Raw genomic sequence first — 26,456 nt, 5'->3', positions numbered from 1 at the left:
AAAGAAATATAACAAAAGGAAAAAAGTGAAAAGTGGTCAATAAAGAGATGCTGAAAAGCTTGTTCATGCAAACATCGTCGGGTCTGCCGTGATATGTTTATAATGGGACTTCTGCTCCTGAACCTCTGCGCACAGCGTCTGCAGATCGGGGCTGTACGAAGTCACTTTTATCTTTACGCAGGACTGTAAGCTGTCATCTGTGAGGTGTGAGCGGTGTTTGTTTTAACATATTCATTCACGGTGGAGAATAGCTGCTGACCGCGTTTCGGCGGGTATAGCGGCTTCTGCGAGTGTGGCGCTTATTTTGAGCGATGAAAAAATAATAGAATATAATTTTATTTTTATATTTCAATATCACAATAATCTTCCAATTTAGAACTACAAGTTAAAAAAGAACTAACATAAATAAAATATACGTCAGCTAAATACTTCAAATTTATTTTCCCAAACCACACGGAGCTGCACTATAAGGACTAAAGAGACGCAGGTTGCCGACCCCTGAACTAGACGGACTCCATTCATTTGGCATTTAGGGCTCAACTTCTGAGCATTTCACAAAATCATTCATCAAATTAATGATTAAAGGTCTGAATCTTAAAGGTCGATGTAGGCAGTACCTCATATGTAAACACGAGCTTTTAGTGCCTAAAAATAACCAAGTACTTCACATATGAAGCATGAATAATGCTGGTGTGTCTCTATAGCAACATGATAGTTTAATCAAATTTCTATTGCAGTGTGAAGACGTGCATTGCTGTGGTTTCTTTAATTGTTTTTTTAATAGTTCATCATTTTTTTTGGAAAACAACCTTTTTTTATAACCTTGCTGAAGTTTTAATGCTGGTAAACCAATTTAAACGACCTTTTGTTTTTCATTCTTACACTGACAGTTTTCTTGAGATTCGTGTCACTGCAGACCGATCGGACAACCTGTTCCTACTCCTCCCTGCACGCCAAAATAAGCAGACTTCTTCATTGCACATATAAATATAAATATGCTACATGTGCTGTTATTGTCTGTGTCATGTTGCTTTTGTCCGTCTTGTCAGTTCCTCCTACGTGTGCACGGACTTGGTCAGTAAAGCTGACTCTGATAGATTCTGGTACATTTTTGTAAATACATGACTTGGTTGTTATTTTTTCTGCATAATCTTCCAACATTTTATGCAGCGATTCTCTTTCTGAGTAGGTTTACGTGGCGTTGCTTTCAGTACCTGCATGACTCTATCGCTCATTAGTAGCACTCACACAGCATTTTTAACCGACTTTGACTTTGTGGATGTGGCAGTCAGAAAGTGAGGCGGCTATAGAAACACTACAGTTTCACAGCCTCCCTTCTGCTGTTGTCCAAAACGACCTTCACATAGAGGTATAAAAGCTTTTTCATGTGGAGCCATAGTGAGAAACCTGATTTTCCTCCTGTCTTCTTGCTGGGCTGATTTGAACCTTTGCTTCCACCAGGAGAAAAAATAGAGCTAAAAATGACTCCTTAGAAGTGAAATATGGACGCCACGAGGTACTTCATTAAAATTAAAATTTCCATGTAGACTTGGAAAAGAATTTCACAGTAGAATTTTCTTCTGGCTGCTCCCTTTACCTCCATCTCATGTATTCCTGCACATGTCCAAACCATCTCAGCCTGAGCTGTGCATTTCTATGCCAATGAAACTCTCAGCATCTTCATCTCCTCCACCTTCAGCTTGGCTTCCGATGTCTTTGTTAGTGCCACAGTCTCCAAACCACACCCAGCAGGTCTCACTGCCATCTTGAAAACCTTCCCTTTCACTCTTGGTGCTGGTCTCCACCCACTCCACCACCCAGGTATTTAAACTCCAACCTCTCATTGCCTTCACCCATGTTTCTCATCTCGCTTCATTCCTCTTCTCTCCAGTGCATACCTGCACCCATCTCATCATCGATATAAACCCAGTGTATCACTGACTTTAAAGGCCACCTTTTGTGTATTTTTAGAGCAGCTTTGCCAAAAATGGAAATATTTGACACCCTGGAATTGAGAACAGGCTGGTCTTTCAAATAAAAGCTCCTGTTTTTTGTATTATTTGCTCTCCATCGCAAAGCTGCTTTCTCCACGCTTAGCTTAATTGCCGATTCTCTCATGCCATCTCGTTTTATCACTCGAGGTTTGGACGGGGTTGGTGTGAGCCACGGCAACAGCAGCACAGTAATTGTGCATCCCCACCCGTCCCAGAAGGACAGAGAGCGAAGATTATCCAGTGCACTGTGTGACTGTGCATTCATCTCAACCTCGCCTGGTTTATGCAGAGTAGGCTTTAGAGGGGCTTTTTGGCAACTGGCCTGCTAGGATTACATTTGCTGATAACTTTACGCTCCAGGCGGCACAGAAAAATAAATTGCTTTCCTGCGAGGGGCAAGGTAAAGGACGTGTAATCCCCTTGTTGGCTCCAACCATTTTTGGATGCAGCGTGTATGAGCGCGTGTGTGAAGTGACCCAGTAATATAAACGTAAGAATCCCATCATGTACAGAGTGCTTCTCAATGTCTTTTTGCTTCATCTGCAAGACTACAGCTGCAGAGTATCTGATGCTGAAATGGGCAATGGTCCATAATTCAGCAAAAGATTGTTTTTATAAATGATTTCATTTCACCACGGAGGATCAGTCATGCATAGGTGAAACAAGCATATCATCTTATTTTGGGCTAAGGCTATTATGGAGCCTCTCTGGACCTTTAGCACAATGAAATGAACAGCCACACGCAGAGAGGGGCATGGAAATTGAACGTATATGTGAACTAAGGAAAAAAAAGCTGCTGGGAGAAAAACTCAGACTTGAACACAGAGAGAAAGATGACCAAAAATCCAGTGTGAATCTGTAGAGAGGGCAGTGGGCTGAGGCAAGAAGAAGCCTCGGACAGAGAAATGAGAGTATTATGGGGGAGAGTGAGAGGGGGAGAAATAGGGACACAACTTCAAAATCTGAGAGGTGGAAGGAAATAGGAAGAGTTGAGAAGCATAAAAAATTAAAAGTCAGATGGGAACCTGTCAGTCTGTCAGTCACTTCAGAGGTTTGGCTTTTACTCTTCACACACACAGTGGAGCAAAAACTTTCCTCTTCTGTAACCTTACATGTCCTCTGAATTTGGCTTTTTCTCATTCAGGTAAACCTCGCTGTAACTCAAAGGAAATCAAGTTTGGTTTTATACGATACAGACGTCCGTACATCAAAACTTAACACAAAAGTTTAGATCGATTTTCTGCCTTTGTGGCAGCAGCTAGTTTGCATGCATGCCTGTGCAATATGGAGATGTACTTGGCAGGACTTGAAACGTTGCCTGTAAAAGGTAATCAATCACAGAGAACATTTGCTGTATCTGTCTTTAAATTAGGTTTTTTTAAGATGTGCTGAAGCTGCACAGAACTGTTCAGAAAACCTTTGGTGCATTCAGGTTCATCAGGAGACTGCAGATATTGGTTGAGCAAGAAATTTAATGTAGGTTTTTTTTTTGTCCCATTTGGTTCTTTAGCCATTAGAAAAATCACGCAAGATCGACAGCGCACAATGTGCTTTGAGGTAGCAGCCAAGAAAGGTGTAGTTTGTGTACACCTGTGTGGACTGGCGCACTTGTATTCAAAAGGTTTCTCCATGTAACCATCTGCTAGAGGGTGTGGGGAGCCATAGCCCCGTCCCCCAAGGCATGAAGCAGGTATGGAGGAGATCCAGGCTCCAGACCCAGAGCCCAAGGAGGACCAACGGAGGGGCAACCGTGCCATCCTCCTGGGAGGAGCTGAGGAGAGCCCCAGACGAGGGCTCACCCAGCAGCCACAGAGCAGAAGCCAGAGGGGGCTGGAGTAATGTGCCAGCTGTGCCAGAGTGGACAAAGCCCCAGGCCCAGAGGCCCGAGGGCCCTCCCACCCCCCGAAATGGGCCTGACCGAGCCACGGGAGCCAGGCCCCGCCAAACAGCCACCGGGAGTGAGCCGGTACATACCTGAGCGTCCAGACACCAAGAACCACCAACGCACCGACATCTCAGGGCATCATCCACCAGCAGGAGTTTCCATCAGCTTGTTCTCAAGTTTTTGAAGCTGGAGCTTCCATCGGATAACTGCGTCTGCATGTCAACATAAAAAGACAAAAATACACTCGGCTACTGTCATGTTCAGGAAACATGGTGAGACATGGTGACATATCCTGCTAGAAGCAGCCACCAGAAGATGAACACTGTGTGTATCTTCACATAAAGCTGTAGTGTTTAAATGATGCTCGGTTGGTAGTTTGCCAAACTGTTCCTGCCATCTGATTCCATAAATCAAGACTCATCAGATCAGGCAGTGTTTTCCAGTCTAGTTGTAACAGCAGTGGCACCTGGTGTGGTCTTCTGCTGCTGTTGTTTTGGATTCAGGGGTGCTCCTCTGCAGAGCTTGGTTGTAATGATGACTATTTGAGTTACTGTAGCCTCCTTATCAGCTCAAAGAGGTCTGGCCATTCTCTTCTGACCTCTGACATCAGCAAGGCATCGTTGCTCAGAGAACTGCTGCTCACCAGATTTCGTGTCTTTTTTGGACCTCTGAACTGCTTAGACCAGCATATGTATATATATCCAGCTTAATTTTCTCTCCCATCCTGATATAAGTTAAAACCTGTGTGTCCTGGATTTATAGTAAACAGGCTTTACAATACACAAACCCTGGCATGGTCCTTTAACCCGTGGGCCTGCAGTGATTTTAATCTCATGATGAAATGATCAAAAGTTATCCATGAACTTTTAACCCAGCTGAGAAAATCTCAGTTTTTACTCTTAATTTGAAAAGATAAAAAAAAAAGATGAGACAGTGCGAGCGAATTGGGTAAAAGAAATTAAGCAAATGTGAAGTATTTAAGGCAAATCAAATCTACATTAAATATTCCTTATTTTATCAAATCTGGATGGAAGGTATCCGTCATAGGAAATTATGTGTGTGTGCGCGCGCGCAGGATGTTTTGATTAAATATAAAAAGTTTACAGTGATCCTGGTGGGGAATATGTGCAGATGATAAAGAGGAGGATGCAGAGAAAGTTATTAAAAGATACGAATGCGGTTACCTGAGGAAATCTGTATCAACAGGCGCGAGGGAGCCGGAGATTTATCTCACACTGCTTTCCAACAACTTTTGCAATAACACAGCTTCTGGCATCTCCCATTAATTCACTCAGATTTTTATCAGCGGTTTTCAGTGACACTGATTAAATTAATTACACTTTCCTCGGCGTGATGTTCACTTGTCTTGATCAGTTTTGTCTCACTTCTCGTGCCTCGTTAATCCCCAGCCGTGGTTTATTTCTCAACTTTAAATTTTTTAGATCTACTCTTTCACTTTTAACCTTTGACCTTTCACAAAGGGACATTCAGTAAATAATAAATGAAGCTGTTAAGCATGTGTAAAGTGCTATCGTATTAGAACTTACACGACTTTCTCCTTGTGTTTTGTCCATTTGTTGCTTGTGCTCCTCACACTGTGTTCTGCTACATCCCTGCCTCGATTCTTTTGTAAGCCTCACAGCTTTCTAGTGTTTTTGCTTTTGTCTGTCAGGCTTTGTTGGGACCGTGTATCAGCTTAGTATCAAAAATTGCTTTTTATCGTTCTCCTTTGTCCTGTGTGTAGGTCCTTTACCTGAGCCTTGTAGCAGGTGTATTGGTGCTGTTCCCTTTGTGTGTGAGAGAGAGACTTGGGTTTCTGATCTTTCTGTGTCTGATTAGGCTGAAGCCAAAAAAACAATATGGCTGGGTTTACTGAAACATTGTGGTGTGGAGTAAAAGATGATTCTCAGTGTTTGTGACAAGCTTCACCGTGACTCCTTTGGTCTGGGCTGTCTGCGTCCTATAATTGGGTGTAGTGGACTAATCTATATTTCCAAGGTTCAGAGTGCTTTAAAATGAAATCCAGCTAGGTGCTTACATTTGACAAGCTGAGAACGGGCAACAGAAAAGGCAGAAAATGAGATCTAGTCCTCGGAAAAATGAGATCCTGCACAGCTTTACTTAAAAAAGTCAAAAGGCTTTAGAGAGTATTTCTGATCCCGGTGCATTACGCTCCGAGTTCCTGTAAGAATCCTAATATACAGATATGCTGCTGGGGTTCCTCATCCTTTCTGTTAACCACTTTCTCAGCTGTCACTGAGTGGGAAGTGGGGTGAACCCAGGATAAGTCTGTTAGAGACAGACCATTCACTTCAGCAAGTCTCACATGCATGTTTTAGACCATAGGTGTCAAACTCTGGCCCGCGAGCCAAATTTGGCCCGCAGCCTAATTACATTTGGCCCGCGAAGCCATACCAAATTACTATTAGAGCTGGCCTACTGGTATTATACAGCTAATATATATATTGTTTAGTATTAAGCTTTGCTTGTTCCATATTCAGTTTTTCAGCAAAACTTGTTTGAGTCCATAAGAAAAGATTCATTCTTATATCTAGAGGAATAAATATATTTCAATAAATATTAATGTTAGCCTGCAACTTTGTTCCAGTTTTGAATTTTGGCCCACTGTGTATTTGAGTTTGACACCCCTGTTTTAGACTGATGGAGGAAGTACCTGGAGAAAACCCAAGGAGAACATGTAACCACCACACTGACAGGCCCAGAACCTTCATACTGTGGAGCAGCAGTCAGAACCACTGCACCACTCTGCCGTTTTTCCTTATAAAAGAAATTTCTTTGATTCACTATCTTATAAGCCAGCGTCAGCTTCCACCCATATCAGAGTACGTTGATCCAGTATGAGTGTAAAGATGGCACCCAGAGGGAAATCCTTTGTAGGAAGGATTCATGGACTTTGGAGGTACTTCCACAGGTTTCAGGATTCTTTGCAAAGTGAACACAACTTGAGGGAAAGTTGGACAAAACCTGAACTACACTGAGGTTACAATGTTTCCCAGATCACGATGAGGATGACGAACAGAAAAGCTTTCATATAAAGATTGCAGATTTTCATGAATGATATGTGAAGGTGACTCAGAAGAAACTAGAAGAAACCTGAAAGTGTAGTTTTCACATTCCTTCTGCATTTTTTTTTGTAGGTTTGTTTTTGTCTGGTTTCTGTCAGTTTTACTTTGTAGCACTTGCTGCATCTGGCTTCATTCTGTGTGCCGCTGGGAAATCACAGGTAATCATAGCAGTTAGTGCTGAGATGGGTTTTTTGCTGCTTCTGTTTGGGCACACGCGAAGGGACACACACAGAGATAAAAGTGCAGGTGTATGCAAAGGCGCACAATCATCTCCCGCATTTCATCTCAAAGGTACTTTTAGCCCGTACGTACGTGCGTGCGTACATGTGTGTCTCCCTCAGTCACACGCATAAACTCTCTACATGGTCTTCCCACACAGCTCGCCCCGTTAGCCTCCCACTCTGTTTGTCGGCACTGTTGTGAGGCTTGTTAGTGCTTTTTTTAACAGCAGCTAATAGAGCACCACTGATAATGCCAACTATGCAGACACACACAGTCGCACACGCAAACAAGCTTTATTAGATCCTGTGGATACTTGTTGAACGACCCTGATCATCTCACTTATTTTCTTTGTTGTTTTTACAACCTTGAATATTTTGTTAATGCACGAACTGCGAACTGTTATTGTAAAGGATCAGTGTTTCTGAATTATTTATACTGTTTACTACAAATCGCATGCAGTATATCGCAGAACTTTGGCAAACTGTGCTTGCAGGATTTGCATAATTCAGATTGTTTCTTCTCCGTTTGGCATGATTCAGGTTCTCTGTTATAGTCACATTTATCCATTTCGACCTAGTTCCACCTATTGTGCTGTACTGTGTGTGTTTCTGTTCAGGAACGGGGCAAAAAATCAGACCTCGTAGTGCTTCAGGACTGAAAGCAAAGAATCTATTTTCTGTTTTCTTATTTTTCAGACTGTCACGAGTCATGCTCGGAGTGCCGTGGGCCGAGTCAGCAGGAGTGCGCGTCGTGCTCAGACCCGGCCGCCTTGCTGAAAGACGGGGCGTGCGTCCTTGACTGTGGCACAGGTTTCTACAGTCGAGAAGGCGTCTGCCACGGTAAAGCTGACACATATCCACACTGCAGCACTGAAGACATTTAGCTGAGTTTCAGTTTTGGCTGGTTTAGTAGAAATAGCACTTCTGCTGACGTCTTTACTAAAAGTAGTGCAACTCCACTGATCCAACACAAAACATTAGGTGTATATATATGCACGGATGGTTTGAGTACATCACCATCCAGAAAGCCCAAATATATCTTCTTTAAGGAATCAGTTTACCTCTGGCTTGTGATGATTTGTGCACATTTAGTTTCGTTTGCTGCGAGTTGGCCAGTTTTGAAGTTGTCAGCTGTAGATGTGTCCACTTTCCCTCGAATGTCATGACAGTAAATGGCCACAAAATTGTTATTATATTAAGAGTTTATTAACTTATCCGGCCAACTGCTACCAAACATTCTAGATGGATAAACAGCACTATGAGCCGTCTCAGGAAGCTACACTCTCTGATTTGCCTCCCTCTGTTAATTAAACCCAACCAAAATGTTTTAGTTGGAATCAATGTGTTTAAAATACAATGATTTTATCCTCTACAGGTCGAGCGTATGGAAGCGTAGAACTGCCAGCCAGGCAAAAGGAAATGAGGGTTATATCATATAAATATCTGATATATATACACATATATCTATAACGTGAAAACTTTATTGTTCTAACAATATACTTTTCATGTTTGAACAACATAACATCACGTTATTACAATATACATAACTATCACGTTATAACAAAAAACCTTTCTTACAATATAAATGTTATTTTGTACGAACAAGATAATTATATTGTTTGAAAAATAAAGTTTTAATGTTAAAACACATCTTTTATTTTTCGAACATTATATATTTGTTTGCCTTAAAACATAGTTGGAGAAAATGGCTCGTTTATCGGATCCAGTTAAGTTCTATTTTATGCTTGGATTGAGGCATAACGTGTGATAACGTGATAGTTACGTATATTGTAATAACATGACATTATCTTTTTCATATTTTTTTTATATGAAAAAGTTATTGTTAGAACAGTAAAGTTTTCACATTATAACATGAATAGATTCACTGTTGTTTTTCTTTTTGTACTAAATGCCAGTTTCATTTTAGCCTTCAGATTTTGTGACAGTCTGTGATTTTCCCTTTTCAAAGATTTTCTTTGAACAGTTTCAAGGAAATGAAGCAAAAACCTTTTGGGAGAACTAAAATGAAGTGAAGACATGAAAACAAGATATAAACGTTTTGTATTTCTTTATAATAATGACTCAGACACCGTGGTTCTTCTGTAGAGGCGTTTTAATCCATTTTCTGTTCTCTTGAATGCAGCAGTTAGACTCTTTGTACATAAAGCGCTTCAAATTGCAGGTAACACGTATGCTTTTAAATGTAATTTGTCCTCTGGGGGAAAAATAATATCATTTTTACTATTTTAGTCCTAAAACCACAAAGCGTCTGTAAGAATGGATTCTGGGGAAACCAGGTGCCCGAGGGTTCTGGGTTTGAATCCAAACTGGCAACTCCCAGTTTGAAGTTGCCAGATACATTTAAATAACTTGCAGTTTGTTTGTTTTTTCAATTTAATAATAAAAATGTACAGAAAAGTTTAAAGGGGAAAAGAAACCATACATTTCTCTGTGAGGTGTTTGCTGTGCGACTTCACCGGCGAGTGAAAGCTGACATTCCCACAGGTGGATCAGGTGTCACATGAAGTGCCGTTGCCCGATGCAGTAAACAGTAAACACTATCTGAGACGATGGAACGTTTATTGTTAGCAGTGAACTGAAGGTGAAGATTTATTTGGGTTTCTTTCCCCCCGCGGAGCTTCCTGCAGCATCCACTCGGCATGATGCCAAAATGATAAGTCAGCAGTAGCAAACAAACAATTTAAAAAAATACAATAATTAGCGATTCTCTCTCGCACTAATGAGGAGTCTGAGGCTTCTGAAATAAATAGATCCCATATGAATATGGATGCTTTCTATTTCTGAGTGGTAAGATGAGGGAGAGTAAGAATAGTCCCCCCTCAGGGCGACGGTGAACTTAACCAAGCTCTTTCTGGTTAAAGAGACCCAGAGGAGCCGGGATGGTGGGGTGGGCTTTTCTTCTGCTGTTGCTCACAGGAAAGTTTTGAAGCGCTCAGTGAGGAGCCCTCTTTCAGAAAATGTCAAAAAACATATGGAACTTTCTAGAAAAAGGTCAAATCCATTTGAACTTGCCAGCCAGCGCTTTGAGGCCTGGTTTAAAATGTCACCATCCTGAGAGAGCTGAAGGGCTTCTCCTCCGCGGGGCTTCTTGGGACTTTAGAAGTGAAAGATTTTCTTTTTTTCATCTCTCAAGTATGCTGCAGCAAAACCACCTGCTGAGGGAACGGTTTAGCGCATGTGTGCATGTTATGCTAAGATACCTCAGGTGCCTGAGAGGGAAGATTTGATCCATTGTTGGATTTTTTTTAGATTATTTGTTGCCTTTTACCTCTTTTGTTCGTCTTTTCAGCCATCTGCTTTCCAGTTTCTGTCATTAAAAGTTGGTCTTGCCTAAGTGACTTTTGATTGTATTTGAAGGACTGTTTGTTTAGGAGACTTTCCTCTTGCTTGTAGATAATTCAGCCATTTTTAAATTGACCTCAGTGCATTTTGTCATGCCAACAAAAAAGCCATTAACGTTTACACGCTGCGCTTCACAGCCTGTGATTCGTCCTGTGCCTCCTGTTTTCCCGACAACCCCAAATGTATGAGCTGCCCACCAGGGACCGCTTTGCATCATGGGAAATGTCTCAGCCAGTGTCCAGCTCAGCATTACCTGGACAGCCAAAGCAGATGCAGAGGTAAGTGTTTGCTCTGAAAATGACAAAGTGGAGATGTTTGCACATCATGCACAGCATGTTTGTCAAGTAATAGCATATACATGCAAACACCTCATACCTACAATTAAGAGCTTGTTGTGCAGCTATGTTACCTGGCACCTTGCAATTTTTTAGTCCACCATGAGCTCCTCTGTTTACAAAAGTATTCAGGGTCAAACGTGAGGCCATCTGTCCAAACTGAGACTTCAGTCCTATTAAAAGCTTCTCATTACTTTAATTAGAGAAGAAAACTTCTAAAATGAATCCTGTAACCCAGCGGTCTCCAACCTTTTTTGCGCCACGGACCGGTTTATGCCCGACATTATTTTCACGGACCAGTCTTTAAGGTGTCGCGGATAAATACAACAAAATAAAACTAGTACCAGTACCGAAAAAAAGAAGATTTATTCATAACACACATGAAAAGACCCAGGAAAACCGAGTTAACGATAAAAATGATAACAAAATAACGCTGAAAACCGATAAAAACCCTGAAAACAACACATTTCACACCTGAGCCTCAACTCTCGTGGCCCGGTACTGGTCCGAGGCCCGGGGGTTGGGGACCGCTGCTGTAACCTACACAGTTTGTGCCATTTTATTTAAGGGTCAAACCCTTAAATTCATACATAAATCTTTCCTAATAATTAAAGCGTCAGGTTCTACTGAGCTTACTAAGTTTTACTTCCTGTTTCATGGGTAGTTCTGTGTATCAAACTAAAGCTCTTCTATATTAAATGCTTATTTTCTTTGTGTCCCCAGCCTGCCACAGCTCCTGTGCCTCCTGCTGGGGTCCCTCGGTATCCCAGTGCACCTTGTGTCCAGGCGGACTGCTTCTCCACCAGGGCCAGTGTGTGGAGGCCTGTGGGGAGGGGCTGTATGCTCAGGACTACACCTGCCACAGTGAGAGTCCAAATACATTAATAAAGTATCCTGTTAAAAAACTTTTCTTCCTTGTCCCCAGAGTGTAACTGCCTCTCTGTGATGTTGTCTGTCCTCGCGCCCAGACTGTCACCCCTCCTGCCGTTCTTGTGTGGGACCCCTGGCCTCAGACTGCCTCCGCTGCCTCAAACCGGAGGAAGCTCTTCTTCCGCAATCGAGTCACCTTCAGCACAGCGTCTGCACAGCCGGGTGTCCCACGCGCAGCTTCCTGGATGACATGCAGACATGCAGAGGTGAGTGTATTTAATGTTTTATTTAGCTTCCTCTATAATTCAGGAGAGGCGGTACCTGCGAGGCCAGAAAGGATATTTCTGCTGCTGTGGGTCATGGTCGCTAATTAACACGCCAGCCATCGCTCACTTTGACTTTTAAAACAGATCAAATAGTCATTAGCACTAACTACGTTTAAGCCCGGTGAAAGCCAAAAACAACAAATTGTAAAATCCACGAATCAAAGCCAAAGCTTAAGGCTTGTTAACAACAAAGCGTGCCCTCATTTGCATTAGTAGTAATGAAATATTTACTCTGAATCGACAGAATATTAATGTGCAGCTATTCAGATTTTCTAACTGAACAATTTGTTTTATAACACAGGATATGACATCTTTTTAATGTCACAGTTAGGGCGACAAGTAAACTGGATATTAAACATAAAATTATAAAAGAAACAATTAGTTGCTTCATACTTAAGTAATGAGCAGAGTAATTAATCATGAAAATGTTATTTAGTTGAATCCTAAATATTGAATGAATTGTAGTTTTTGCTCTAACTTATTAAACAACCTGAAAGCTGGATTTATGCTCTGTTTATTCTGTGTACTGAACTGCTTGTTAGCGCTGGAAACATCCTGGCTTCATACATTTCTGACATCAGAACTGAGGAGTCTGTGTTTGAAATTCACGATCTGGCATTTGCACCTACTGTGTGAAGGGTAGGCCCTCCATGATGCAAGGCTTTTCCCTCCTTTACTCTAAAGGTCCCGTTGGTAGACTGTAGGTGCTGTTTGCAGCAATTTGCAGACCCACATCTACAAGTTGTACTTGCCACTCTCAGAAATATACGGCAATTGCTTAATTCTGTTTGTGTTCTTGTTGCTGCAGAGAAAACATACGTCATGATATGCCAAGAACTTCTTTGTAGTAAATTCAATTCAATTCAATTTTATTTATATAGCGCCAAATCACAACAAAAGTCGCCTCAAGGCACTTCATAGATACAGAGAAAAACCCAACAATCATATGACCCCCTATGAGCAGCACTTTGGCGACAGTGGGAAGGAAAAACTCCCTTTTAACAGGAAGAAACCTCCAGCAGAACCAGGCTCAGGGAGGGGCGGGGCCATCTGCTGTGATTGGTTGGGGTGAGAGAAGGAAGACAGGATAAAGACATGCTGTGGAAGAGAGACAGAGGTTAATAACAGATATGATTCAATGCAGAGAGGTCTGTTAATACATAGTGAGTGAGAAAGGTGACTGGAAAGGAAAAACTCAATGCATCATGGGAATCCCCCGGCAGCCTACATCTATTGCAGCATAACTAAGGGAGGATTCAGGGTCACCTGGTCCAGCCCTAACTATATGCTTTAGCAAAAAGGAAAGTTTGAAGCCTAATCTTAAAAGTAGAGATAGTGTCTGTCTCCCAAATCCTGAAAACTGAAGGCTCTGCCTCCCATTCTACTTTTAAATACTCTAGGAACAACAAGTAGGCCTGCAGAGCGAGAGCGAAGTGCTCTAATAGTGCTCTAACAAGATCATTAAGATAAGATGGGGCCTGATTATTTACGACCTTGTATGTGAGGAGCAGGATTTTGAATTCAATTCTGGATTTAACAGGAAGCCAATGAAGGGAAGCCAAAACAGGAGAAATATGCTCTCTCTTTCTAGTGAAACAGATCCTTAAAAGCAAAGGTTGTTCTCCTTTGTGATTTTAAACCAATCTGCATTTTGAATACATGGATTCAGCCGTGGTGTTGGTGGTTTTCCTACAATCTATGTCTGTGTGGAACCTGAGAACTAAAGATAGGGACATATAACATGTCCTTTCAGCCATACTTAATGACCTTGTAGTACCATATCTCCCCTTTAGAGCACTTCGCTCTCGCACTGCAGGCCTACTTGTTGTTCCTAGAGTATTTAAAAGTAGAATGGGAGAGCCTTCAGTTTTCAGGCCCCTCTTCTGTGGAACCAGCTTCCAGTTTGGATTCAGGAGACAGACACTATCTCTACTTTTAAGATTAGGCTTAAAACTTTCCTTTTTGCTAAAGCATATAGTTAGGGCTGGACCAGGTGACCCTGAATCCTCCCTTAGTTATGCTGCAATAGATGTAGGCTGCCGGGGGATTCCCATGATGCATTGAGTTTTTCCTTTTCAGTCACCTTTCTCACTCACTATGTGTTAATAAACATCTCTGCTGAATCACACTTGTTATGAATCTCTGTCTCTCTTCCACAGCATGTCTTTATCCTGTCTTCCTTCTCTCACCCCAACCGGTCGCAGCAGATGGCCCCGCCCCTCCCTGAGCCTGGTTCTGCCGGAGGTTTCTTCCTGTTAAAAGGGAGTTTTTCCTTCCCACTGTCGCCAAAGTGCTTGCTCATAGGCGGTCATATGATTGTTGAGTTTTTCTCTGTATGTATTATTGTAGGGTCTAGCTTACAATATAAAGCATCTTGAGGCGACCGTTGTTGTGATTTGGTGCTATATAAATAAAATTGGATTGAACTGAATAGAATTTTAGATTTAAAGGATTGTGTACATTTGTATCTTTTTCTGTTTCCCAAAATAAGTGAATTCAATGTTTTACACTTCTGAAAATCAGACACTTGATCCAAGTGTAACTGTTGGTGTTTTGGCTTAACACTGAAAAGTCTTTCAAAGGTTTTTCCCTGAATTTGAGCTTGAAATTAATTAAGAATTGTGTAAGCATGTGTGGAATTTGTAGGTGTGCGTGTGGATGGCTGGTTAGCATTTTTCCCCAGTGTGAAATTGTGCGTGTAATGGACAAATTTTTAAGATGGGATTAAGGTTTGAAGGGGAAGTCGAGTCAAGTGAGAATAATTATCACCTACCTACCAACAGACTGTCCTTCCCAGAATGCTACGAGGAGTTTTATTTTTTTCAAATGTAAAGCAGGACAACAATGAAGAGACTGTAATTGATTTTATTTGCCTCCCTCGTATGTGCTGTGCTCTGAAATATGTCCTGTTAACAACAATCAGCCCTTTGCTATCTTCTTACTCAGTCCTTCAGTCCTTGTGCCCGCTGACCATACTGCATTCAGCACCTGGCAGGGAGTCGGGTATTTGTTCTCGGTGCCTGTCACACAGGCAGATATTTTGCCAACAATGCTGTTTCTTTGGTTCAGCTCTACTTTCTCTTCAGCTCACTTTTCATCTGCTGGAGCTGCTTTCACCTTTGAATGAGGTAAAACACACAGTGTGGTTTTACAGCTGCTGCTTACATAAAGGTGGGATTTTAACTACTTACGTGACACAGAGAGGCTTTGTGAGCGCGTCAGTAGGAATGGTTTTGCTTTAGAAGCAAAACATTGATGGGATCTGCTTAAAGCTAGTCAACTTCTCCATTTTAAAGCCTACAGCATGATTTGAACACATTTTCTATTGATGTATGTATTGTGGTTTTTTCCCCTTTTAGTCCTGATTTATGCTAATTGTTATATGAGAACAATTAGTTTTCAACCTGTGGTTTGCTAATTCACCATCTTGGTTTTTGTGGATCCAGATGTTTAAATGAGAAGTGTGCTAAGTCATCAGCAACCTCTAACCATCTTTTAGCTCCATAAATAGCACAGATGTTGTCTGATGACTCAAACCCACTACTCCCACTGGTAGTAGCTTTGATCGATCAAAATCGTCGACGACTAATTTAATAGTCGAGGCGTCGTTTGAAGCTTTGTAAGATCACAAAAGACGCAGGAATAAGTAGTAGGATTTAAGAGTGTAATAATGGACTGAAACAGAAGATGGCAGCACTGCATGTACAAGGATGCCAGCTGCCGTTAAACCCCGAAGAAGAAGAAGAAGCTGTGTCCCAGAATTCATAGCGCAGCCCAGCTCAGTTTCCAACAATGGCGGCAGCTAGTTAGTTTTAATATTACTCTTATTATTCTTTCTGGGTCACAAAATAAACGTTGAACATATTTTCAGGCGAGAATGTAGCTGTGTAAACCTCAAATATCTGCTCAGTTTATCAAGACACCACATATTTTCAAAAGCGCTCCGACGTTTTCGGAGACGTCTGTTACCCACTAGCTCGATAGCTAGCCGGGGGCTAGGCTCACTAGAGCCACCGGACTCCCGGCAAATCATTTTCAAACACACCGCCTACTCAGGTTAAATATATATGAGTCACTTAGATAACTTAAAAATGTTATTGTTTGGCTTTTTTCAGTATTTTATTTGTTCCTGAGTAAATCAGTTTGGCTGAGATTAAAGTTATAGTTTTTACACAGCTGAATAAACGTCAAGCAGACAGCTGATTATCAGAAGTGTGAGATGCTCGAGAATATACTCCGGTGTCCCGTTATATTTTAGATAGCAAGGAGTTTATTAAACTTCACCGAAACAATCTGCAAATTTCATTAAAATTTAATAAACTATCATCTGCTCTTTATTTTTAGTTAGCACATACCTTAAACACTTAAAGCTGTAAGCTAATGATAGTTATATAAGAGCAGATGCTGCTGGTGTAATAAGCTGTACGTTTTATGTCCAATGGATGATGATCTGATTAGTCGACTAATCGCAAAAATAATCGGTGACTAGTTGACTATCAAAATAATTGTTTGTGGCAGCCCTAGTTGATAGTTGGATTTATCTGCTACAACCTCTCAAATTTGATTGGTTGACACTACTGGGGCTCCAAATGCAAACCGGAGGGCCTCAACTATCAAATACACTACACTACTCGACATTTACAGATATCTCTTCAGAGAAGATCTTAACTCAGATGTTTTCAGGAGACATCTAGTCTGGCCTGCTTGTTCTTGAGTGTAACCAGTGGTTTGCCCTTTGCTGTAAATTCTCATGAAGTTGTCTCTTGATTGTTGTCTTGATAGTGACATGCATACCTTTGTTGCATTAGATATTAAGTCATTAAGCCATTAAATCCTAACCAAGTAAATCATTCTGAGATCATCCACTTATCTTCTGTGGTCTTTCAGGCATTTTGGTGTTGCTCAGCTCACCAATGGCATTCCTCCTTATTAAGACTGTGTGGGATTCATGATTTGTCTCTCAGACACCAAATGTGATTTCAATACTTTGAATCAAGTTAATTTGTCATCAGATAATGAGGGAGCAGTCCCCACCTGGCCGTGAAGCTGCTTGTCAGTAATTGTCCAATTGCTATTGAGCCTCTGAGAAAGGACTATGTCTAAAACTGGTTTATGGTTAACAGTTAATGCAATATTTTTATTAAACCTGTTGAATTACAGCAGCACTCAGATGTTGAATGTTTGATTTAAATTCCACTGCGGTGTAAAGAGGCAACATCAAACCCTGTCATTGTCCAGATATTCATTCATGGACTGACACATGAGAATGTGGAGCGCCCCTCAAATACCTCTTTGATGAAGAACAAAATGTTATCTAATGAATATTTCAGCAGTAAGTGAGAAGTGATGAAGCGACGAGTGCTTTTATGAACCGCTTTCTTCTTTACTTATTCAGGTTTGCAGAGATTTTATTTGGACTGATGTGAACAGTCAGCACATCGCTGAAGGAAATGAAAATGCAGAGCTTTACCACTATATTCACAACTGAAGTACACTGTTGCTTATGGCCGAAACTTCCAACTTAGTCGGCGGAGTTTGAGCAGTTTGTGGAGACGAGCCACACGAGACAACCGAGCGCAGAAAACGAGGCAAGCTTCGCTCTTGGATTGTTGGGATTTCCCACAGTGCCGCGGATAAATCCTCGTCTGTTTACAGCAGCTCAGCAGCTGTGTTTCAAAGCGTGAGTGCAGTTCAGTGAGCACGTCAATTACAGGCTGCTCTGAGGAATGTCTTCATAGTTTCCTGTTAGCTGAAGTTCCCCTCGCAGCTCGGAAACAGTAATTTGTTGCTCACGTTGTTAATGCTTTTCCGGTGTGGTTTCTTACATTAGGCCAGTTAATGAATATAAGCGAGGTAAAAAGCACTGTTGGTTTGCTGCTACAAATAGAAACAGTTCTTAAACTCGAGTTTGCATTAAAGTGATGAAATGAGTCAAAAGTTAGCTCTCATGCTTCTTAAGCTTAAGTAAGGGACGTTTTGGACCTGTGGGCTCGAACAACCTGAATAAAAAGAAAGAAAAAACCTCATTTTGCGTCACACTTGAAAACTCTACAAATATATCTTTGCACTCACTTTGCTTTTAGGGATGTTAAGCCAAAAGCCATTTAAGTAATAGCTTGTCTCCTCACGACAATTTGTTTTTAAGTTCAGGCAGCCAAGAAAATTTTGTTTACTTTACCTGGAATTGAATAGCCCTTAGCAGTATTGAATTTCCTTAATCATCCTGGGGGGCACAATTACAAATCAATGGGTAGGATTGGAGTGTCCTCTAACGCTCATTCGTCTCTGTGATCACTTGGGACCGACACTAAACCGATGTAGACTCTAAAGTGGTTTTAAGAAAAGTGTCTGAAGCTATTGTCACTAAATGGAAGTTCAGTTGGTAGCAAGACGTGCATGTATACACAGCTAGCAGAAGGCACGACAGCCATGACACCACCAGTGTTTGCAGCTGTTTTAAAAACAGTGAAATCAGCACCTGAATGAGTATTTTTCCTTTAATCTTGTGGAAGAAAATATTGAAAAGTATCAAAGTTAACCTTGTTAAAAGGTTGCTGTAACTTTGCAGAGAGTAGACCAGTTATTTCTGACGCTCCAGCCTGTTATCTTCATCGGTTCCTCTCTATTTCTGAACAAATACACTCTCTGACCACTTTAATAGGTACGTTCAACTGCTTGTAGACCCAAATATCTAATCAGCCGATCACGTGGCAGTAACTCCCTGCATTTAGGCGTGTAGCCATTGTCTCATTGTCAATGTGATCCACTGAAGTTAAAACTGGCCTCTGCAGTCATCAGACCTCAGTTCAGCAGAGAACCTTTGAGATAAGGCGAAATGGCAGATTTCTATCATGGATGTGCAGCCGACACATCTGTGTTCATGTGGACCAAAATCTCTGAGAAATGTACAGGTCAGTACAAATGAGGTGTACCTACTAAAGTAGCTGGTGAGTGTGCATACCACTCCCCAGAGGGTGTAGCATTTGTGGTCCCTTAAATTTTTACTCCATTGCAAAATTGTTATTGTGAGTAGATTTTAGCTGAGGTTAGAATTTAATAGTTTCTAGTGCCTCGTTAGGGCCTCATTAGTGCCTAACGAGCAAAAGGAAGTCTAAACACAAACCAAGTGAGAAAGTGGAAAACACAAATGATATCTGACTTACTACCTGTGACTGACACAGGATAGGTGTCCGTCATTAGCCGGTATTGAAGCAGCTGATGTGCCAGTTTAACCCTTTAAAACCGGTCAGAGCAGCACGCTCCGATTTGCGCAACTACTTTTAAATCCTGGTAGCACTGCAACCACGTAAGCTAGCGCAATATTTTTTTTTGCATATGAAACCGGAGGAGTTGTACTTACATCTTATGCCATCAACTTGTCCTCGGTCACAGTTTCCTTCCACATATAGCTTTGCAAAAACTGCATAAAAAGCGCTTGCAGCAACAAAAACATAATATTCCAGAAACACACTTTGCCGATCCGATCAGCTGTTCATAACACTTCCTACGTTGGAATAGACGTCAGCACGAACTATTGCATGTCCGCCATGACCTGCCCGAAACCGGAAGTGGCGTCATTTCGCGGAAATGTAGTTTTTTACCATCAGGGCTTCATGAGCCTATACTGGTGTTTTTAAAAGTTATGTTGACTTTATGACTTTCTGTGTCGATTCTGGGATGCTTAGGACTCATATTGCACTGCTGGAAATAGTTTATTTTGATGCATATACTGCTTTTTTGCAAATTTGCACAATAATATTTATTTTCGTTTTTCCTGCAGTATATAAAAATTGGTGTATTTCAAAAATAAAACTATGAAAACACTTAAAATAAATTTCCTGTGGTGGGAAACTATTTTGTGCAACTTTTTTGTATTTACAGTTTTGAGGGATAAGCCTCTTAAATTTCTCTAACTAGAAATATATGTTAAAAAAAGCAAAAACAATTTTCAATTTTTTTGTAGTTTATTGCACTTTTTTGCAATTTATGTAATTCCTATGCACTTAATCCAGACATATTATTAAAATTTAGACTGTAATGGTTGTATTGATGTATAGCAACTTGAAATGTTCCGAAAAATGGCTCTACAACATTTTAAAAATATAATATAAGCTCTGGCGGACTTGGTTCTATGTTAGGTCTTAAAGGGTTAAAGAAAAATGTGTGGGAATCTGCAAATGGTTTTATTTGGCACGCCTTCCTGTCCCCAGGATAAGTGTGAGTGCATGATGCTGTCTGCTGTTCTGCTTAGATCTGATTCTCCTGACATTGTCCGTAGTCCATTTGTGAAAATGACTGATTAAATAAAAAAGCACACTAAGTAGTAGAGCTGCTAGCTTAGCTCTATAGACTCAAGTTGCAAACACAATGTTAAGCTCCATAAAGTAAAGTGGTGGTATAACTGGAACAAATTCTACTTGCAAAACAGATGAAGGCAAAGCGGTCTAAGTGATCTGAATGCAAAGTGAATTTTAGACACGGTGCCATTACACATAAAGTCAATAGAAAGACTGGATGCAAATTCTCTGATGGCAGCACAAACTGAGAGGAGAGACGTGCCTGCGTGTGCTGGAAATGTTTCAGCCTGATTCGACCTCAGAAATGATGGCAGAGGGAAATGGAGAGAGACGCGGGAAATGATGGCGAGTTACAGAGTCTCTGGTGAGTTCAGGCATCAGTGAGGCTGAACTGATCACAAAAAACACGCCCGCCCGTACGCACTCTTCACAAAGCATGTTCAATTAGGTGTTATTGACCCCGATGAAGGCTGCAGGCAGAATGTGTAGATCTCACAACTTTCTTTTTATTGTAGCATGTTGTTCCTGTCTTTGCTGATTTTTTTTGTGTGGGAAAAAATATATATTTAAGCCCCATTAATTAAATATTGGATTTCTACGTTACCTGCTGACATATGAGAAAATGACAGTTTTTCTTGTTATACAGAAAACCTCTATTTGAAGTCAGCAGAGTTATTGTGTCTATTGTGTGGGTGCCAAGTTCACACTAAGCCTCCTTTTGTCAGATGAACACAAATTTAGCTGAAGATCAATTCAATAAATGGCACATCATTTAAGCTCTATTCACAGTAATATGTAAAGGAGTCGCTCCTCTCTGCCTCCACTCTCACTAACAAAGGTTTCCCTCAGTGGAGTGTCAGTGGGTTCAGTTGTACGGCTGGGAACAATACATGCTGTTGTACAAGTTTCTGTGTGAGTGAGTGTGGCGCTCTGACAGATAACCAGACCTCCCCCGTAGCTACTGTCCTTAAAGGAGGCTGGGGCCTGTGAGCCATCAGACGTCTGAGAGTAAATTCCAGGTTGTAAATCCCCACGTTCTCCATTCAGTGCAGACAGAGACAGCTTGTGTGTAGGAGGCTTAATGCTTCTCGGTGTGCAGGTTGAGGTGCAGCACACCGTGACACACGAGGAGAGTTAGCGCGCGCCTAACATGTGCTGGAACAACTTTGACCGTGTTGACTTTAACTGTCGCAGTTATTGATTGAAATACCATTAAGCTGCAAGATATGCAGCTGAAAAAATGGGCATATGTATGCTAGTGTTTTCTATTTGGACTGCGCTACAAGGCTGGATGGAAATTCTGAGATGTGTTTTTATGACATATGATATTCAGCTCGGGGCTACTTTCCATCATTAAGATTAAGTTTGTCACCTCATTACTCCAGACCACGACGTAGCTGTAGCTCTGCGTAGGCTTTGCTGTCGAAACATGTTCAACCATAACCAATAATGACACGTTTCCGCTGGTGCATCAAGGCACCAGAGCCAAAAGACACAGGCGACATCTGACGCCATGGTTCCCAGCTCTCTTTGGGAACCTAACTGAAAGTGTTAGGCATTCTACCAGAGTCATTTAGGTATGCAAAGACAGATAGGCTTCTGAATTTTTTCTTATAGGGTAGGGCTGCTCAATTAATCAAATTTTAATCACGATTACGATCTGGGCTTTCAACGATCATTAAAAATGACTGAGCCGATTATTAGCCCCTCCCTCGTGCTTTACTCTCGCGCTGCTCCGTGTGGCAAATCGAGCGCACCTCTCTGCATTTCGAACACGTGTCACAACAATTAAGAGGACTCGAGGGAAGCTCGGAAAGCTAAGCAGAAGTTATTTGGAGAGGAGAGTGACTGCCGTTGGTTAAAGAGAGGTAAAAAAAACTTCAGTGGTGTGGAAACATTATGGGTTCGCGGAGTCAGACGTGGATCAAGTAGACACAGTGTGTAAACTTTGCTACAGTGTCGTAGCTGCACCACAGAGCAACACTGCAAAGTTCACTAAACATAGATGTTTACATTTTTCATTTATTTTTTATATTGCAAACATTTGCACTGTTATCAGTATTTGCACACTATTTTATATTACTTTTTTGACAATCTTTAAAGTCATTATTCAACACATTGTTATTGTTAAATAAATATCGTCAAATAATCGAGATCTCAATTTCAGTGAAAATAATCGTGATGATCATTTTTGCCATAATCGAGCAGCCCTATTATAGGGTGATTATTGGCCTCAATGATCAGCTATCCTCCACCGCAACACTGCAGCACGTGACCAGAATGATTTTGAAAGGAGGTGAAGATAACTGCGAGGGGGAAAATTTGATTGATGGAAACCCGATGTTTGACATAACCAGCTTAACAAATAAACATTTTCTGCACTTTAATTGGGCAGATTAAACAGCTTACATGTCATTCATATCAATGAAACCTGGAGCACAGTTTCCCTGATGTATTTGTAACTCGGCTCTTGCAGCAGTTGTTTTCCTCCAAATTGCTCCTCATGGAAATGGGCTGATTTCGAGCATCACATAACGCAGCAGAATCAATATGAGTGACACCTTAGACACTTCCGAGGAATGAGATATAACCATCCACCTGTGTTTCTGCGGCACATGCTGCCGCACTTATGAAATGATAAGCTCTGTACAGTACCAGGAGAATCATTTATGGAAAGCATTAAGGAGCGCTCACACCCCCAAACTAAATCACAACCTCATCGACTGCGCCCACCTCGAATTATGACCCTATCAGCACAAAACAAAGTAATGAATGTGATTCTCTGAGCTCGTGCACCAGATAATGTGTGATGAGAACGCCTGCGCACATGAATTCGGCTACTACAGGAATCAATATGCGCTCTCCTTCCTGGAACAAATTAGATATCCAAGCTGCAATAAAAGAGCGAGAGGCGTCCTATCACTCTTATTCACTCCCCGTATTAATGACATAAGTTTGACAGCAGACCTGCTTAATACGCCTCTGAGTCTGCGTTTGTTTTTGGACCGTTGATGTGAAGATTTCCGGGTAGCTTGTGATTGGCAAGATGAGCTGATTTTGATTGATTTATTTATTTGTCATGTGTTTTTGCATGTTGTTGGATGAATAAGCGCGTTTGTGGGTGGTAAACTCAATCATAAACATATTGGATGTCGTCTCATCTCTTCTACCAATTAAGCTGCCATAGTTGACGAGGAAGAACAAGGGATTACGAGTAGGCGGCAGGGAGACGGTGGGCGATGACGGGATGTCAGACTGACAGTTTCAGCTGACAACCGTGTGACTTTAAAAGTCCTTGCTCTGACACTGAGATGGTCCCATAGGGTAAATGTTTTTGCGCGTGTGCACACACACACACACACACACACACACACGCAGTAGTGTTGGCTCAGCTAGAGCTACCTGCCAGTGCTGTCATGCAGTGTGTACACAAGACCCGGATGCAGCTGACAGCCCTCTGAAAGAATCCAAAGAGGAGTAATTATAAACACACACATAGTCCAGTGTAAATATACTAAAAAAAACAAGACCGGTAGTGCATACACAAACACACACAGGCACGCACGCACACACCTGGTGCTGCTAGCCAGTTGATGACAGGCCTTTTGTCTTTCATTCGAACCCCCGCCAGCAGCATGAACCCCTCTCAGCTGCCAGAGCTGATAGCATTGCTCAGCTATTTGTCTTCATGGTGCCAAAGCAGACATCAAAGGCTGCACAAAATGCCTGTTTCAGGGCAGCTGCTGTGTTGGGTGATCAGTGTGGGGGCATGTAAGTGAAGCCTAAATAAACTAGGAAGTGCATATATATAGAAAAGCAGAGTAATCTGCATATGGAGCTACATTTAACAATGTAACGCTGCATTAGGCAACACTTTTGGTCAAATCAAATGAGGCTGCTCACCAGCAGAGGCCCAAAAATGTCTTATTAGAAGTATTATTAGTGGTAGTTTTTTGAGGTTTTTTTAGAAGAAAGTTTATCGTGGATTGTCTTATTTGTCGTTAATCTTAAAATTTTTAAAATTTTCCTTTAACTTCTGATCAGTTCCAAAATTTCCCTTTGCTGAGTTTAGTGTCATTTATTTTGCCGTAACTTTTAGGCCTTTATTTAAAATGTACTTTTTTAAAGCTCTGCCCTACTGTATGCAGTAAAAAAAGATCTATAAATAAAACAAATAAGCAAAGTGAATCCAACAAGTCTTCCAACTATTTGTTCTTAGTGTTATTTAAGTCCTGGGCTTATACCCCATCACACGTTCTGATCTGGTGAGGCTTTGTGGGAAACCTGAATAAAACCGATAAAATCGTTAAATTCTACCCAGTTTTATTTAATATAAAAAACACCAGTTGATTGCAGCAGTCACCTCAGGGTGCAACAATATTGAAGAGAGAAACCCAGTAACCATGACAGTTCCTTGTGTGCAGCACTTGATAATGATGGGAAAGAACAGAAACCTGCAGAACCGGGCTCAGGAGAGGGGCATCCATGTTCCAGAGTGAAAAGAGGGAAGTGGAGAAGAAATAATCATGGCATCATCATCATGGCGATCCCCCAGTAGCCTGGGCCTATCACAGCTTAACTAAAGTTGTGTCTACACAGGAAGCCACTAGCAGTGATGTGGCGACCAGAGGCGAGCAATTCAGTGACTGCAGGTGAAATTACTGCTGTCTCTGTGAAAAAGGCAACGTGAAATCCTCAGTCAAACAGGGCTAAACTGTAAGGCGAGCAATGGAAGTGACCATTCATCAGAATATAGGATACGGTTAATTGACAGATGACAGGATAGTAAATAATTAGAGGGTTGCTAAGCAACGCAAACCTGGAATTTGCACCAGTAACCAGCCATCAGTGACAAACTGCAGTGAGCAATAATAAGTTAAAATGTAACTTGCTGTCCTATGAGCAGCTCTCACAGATGTCTTTTCTGTGCAGGATCATCTGCTGATCCTTTTCTGTTCATCAGCACTTTCTTAGCTGTAGTTCTTATTAATTAGTCATTCATTCAGAAGCCGAGATACCGTGTCGGCTTTAAAAAGTTCACCTGTAATTTATGCAGTTTAAAATCTTCTGATGTGTTTTACAATGATCCGTGTGGAAGGTTTGTTTTGATCTCAGCAGTCCAAATTTAACAGTGGAGCATATTATAGATTTGCATCTTGGTTGGCGTGTGTCCGCCTTGGAGGAGGCTCTCTGGGCTGGCACTGACTCTGGTGTTAATGCGTAACTTCTGATTGGGGAATCTGGCTGCTGGCCTTATCTGAGTGTTACATTACTTCTGGCTGACGGAGCTGACTAAAAGCTACTGAGAATCAGATTTCTGCATGCCAGCAGGGAAGGACCAAGGTACAGTAAAGTGGCAGTAAAATAGCAGGAACAGTGGTGGAAATTGAATTTAGTTCAGACACAGTCACATGGGCTGTGTTTCTTTTTTACTGTATAACTTTACAGGAATAGGAGTCTCTGTCTTAGTCTGTGTCTTAGTGTACCCTGACTCTTGCCTCTTTGTCAGCATGCTTCAGTTCTACGTGACCCTGAGAAGGATGAGCAGTTAAGAAACAGGACTCAGTTTTAAGTTGCATTAATGCATGACTCATAAATAAGTGGCTGTATATAAATTGTGTACAAACAAATGCACTTCCCTCAACCTACTTCTTACTGTACTGTATCTGCACACTCCAGATGGTTTAGTATTTAAAATTACTACCTGTGTCATTTGAAGACACTTGCAAAGTTTTCTGGTTTATGTCTTTTCTTTTCTTTTAGTTTTAAAATTATCAGTGGAACTTAGTGATCTGCCTTCAGGACTCTACATATCCGGTGTGAAATGTATGGTTTTCATTGTTTTTATCGGTTTTCAGCGTTATTTTGTTATCGTTTTTATCGTTAACTCTGTTTTCCTGGGTCTTTTCACGTGTGTTATGAATAAATCTTCTTTTTTTTGGTACCGGTACTAGTTTTATTTTGTTGTATTTATCCGCGACACCTTAAAGGCCGGTCCATGAAAATATTATCGGGCATAAACCGGTCCGTGGCGCAAAAAAGGTTGGAGACCGCTGCTGTACAGTACTGTGATGTTGCA

At 41.4% G+C, this 26,456-nt stretch overlaps 1 protein-coding gene across 4 annotated transcripts in view; it reads left to right on the top strand.

The window, feature by feature from the left end:
• fras1 (Fraser extracellular matrix complex subunit 1) overlaps positions 1 to 26,456 on the top strand; it is a 337,242-nt gene that overhangs the window by 151,979 nt on the left and 158,807 nt on the right. For all 4 annotated transcript variants that reach the window (XM_087849466.1, XM_087849465.1, XM_087849467.1 and 1 more), the window contains 4 exons: positions 7,883 to 8,026; positions 10,687 to 10,827; positions 11,608 to 11,748; positions 11,853 to 12,020. In XM_087849466.1, the coding sequence (XP_087705592.1) occupies positions 7,883 to 8,026; positions 10,687 to 10,827; positions 11,608 to 11,748; positions 11,853 to 12,020 (594 nt within the window). The remainder of the gene's footprint in view (positions 1 to 7,882; positions 8,027 to 10,686; positions 10,828 to 11,607; positions 11,749 to 11,852; positions 12,021 to 26,456) is intronic.

This window comes from Neolamprologus brichardi, chromosome 12 (assembly GCF_056152115.1).
Source record: "Neolamprologus brichardi isolate AB-2024 chromosome 12, ASM5615211v1, whole genome shotgun sequence".
In the NCBI taxonomy this organism is placed as follows: Eukaryota; Metazoa; Chordata; class Actinopteri; order Cichliformes; family Cichlidae; genus Neolamprologus; species Neolamprologus brichardi.
Note: the sequence above shows the minus strand (reverse complement) of the source record. Positions and strands in the feature narration are given on the sequence as shown.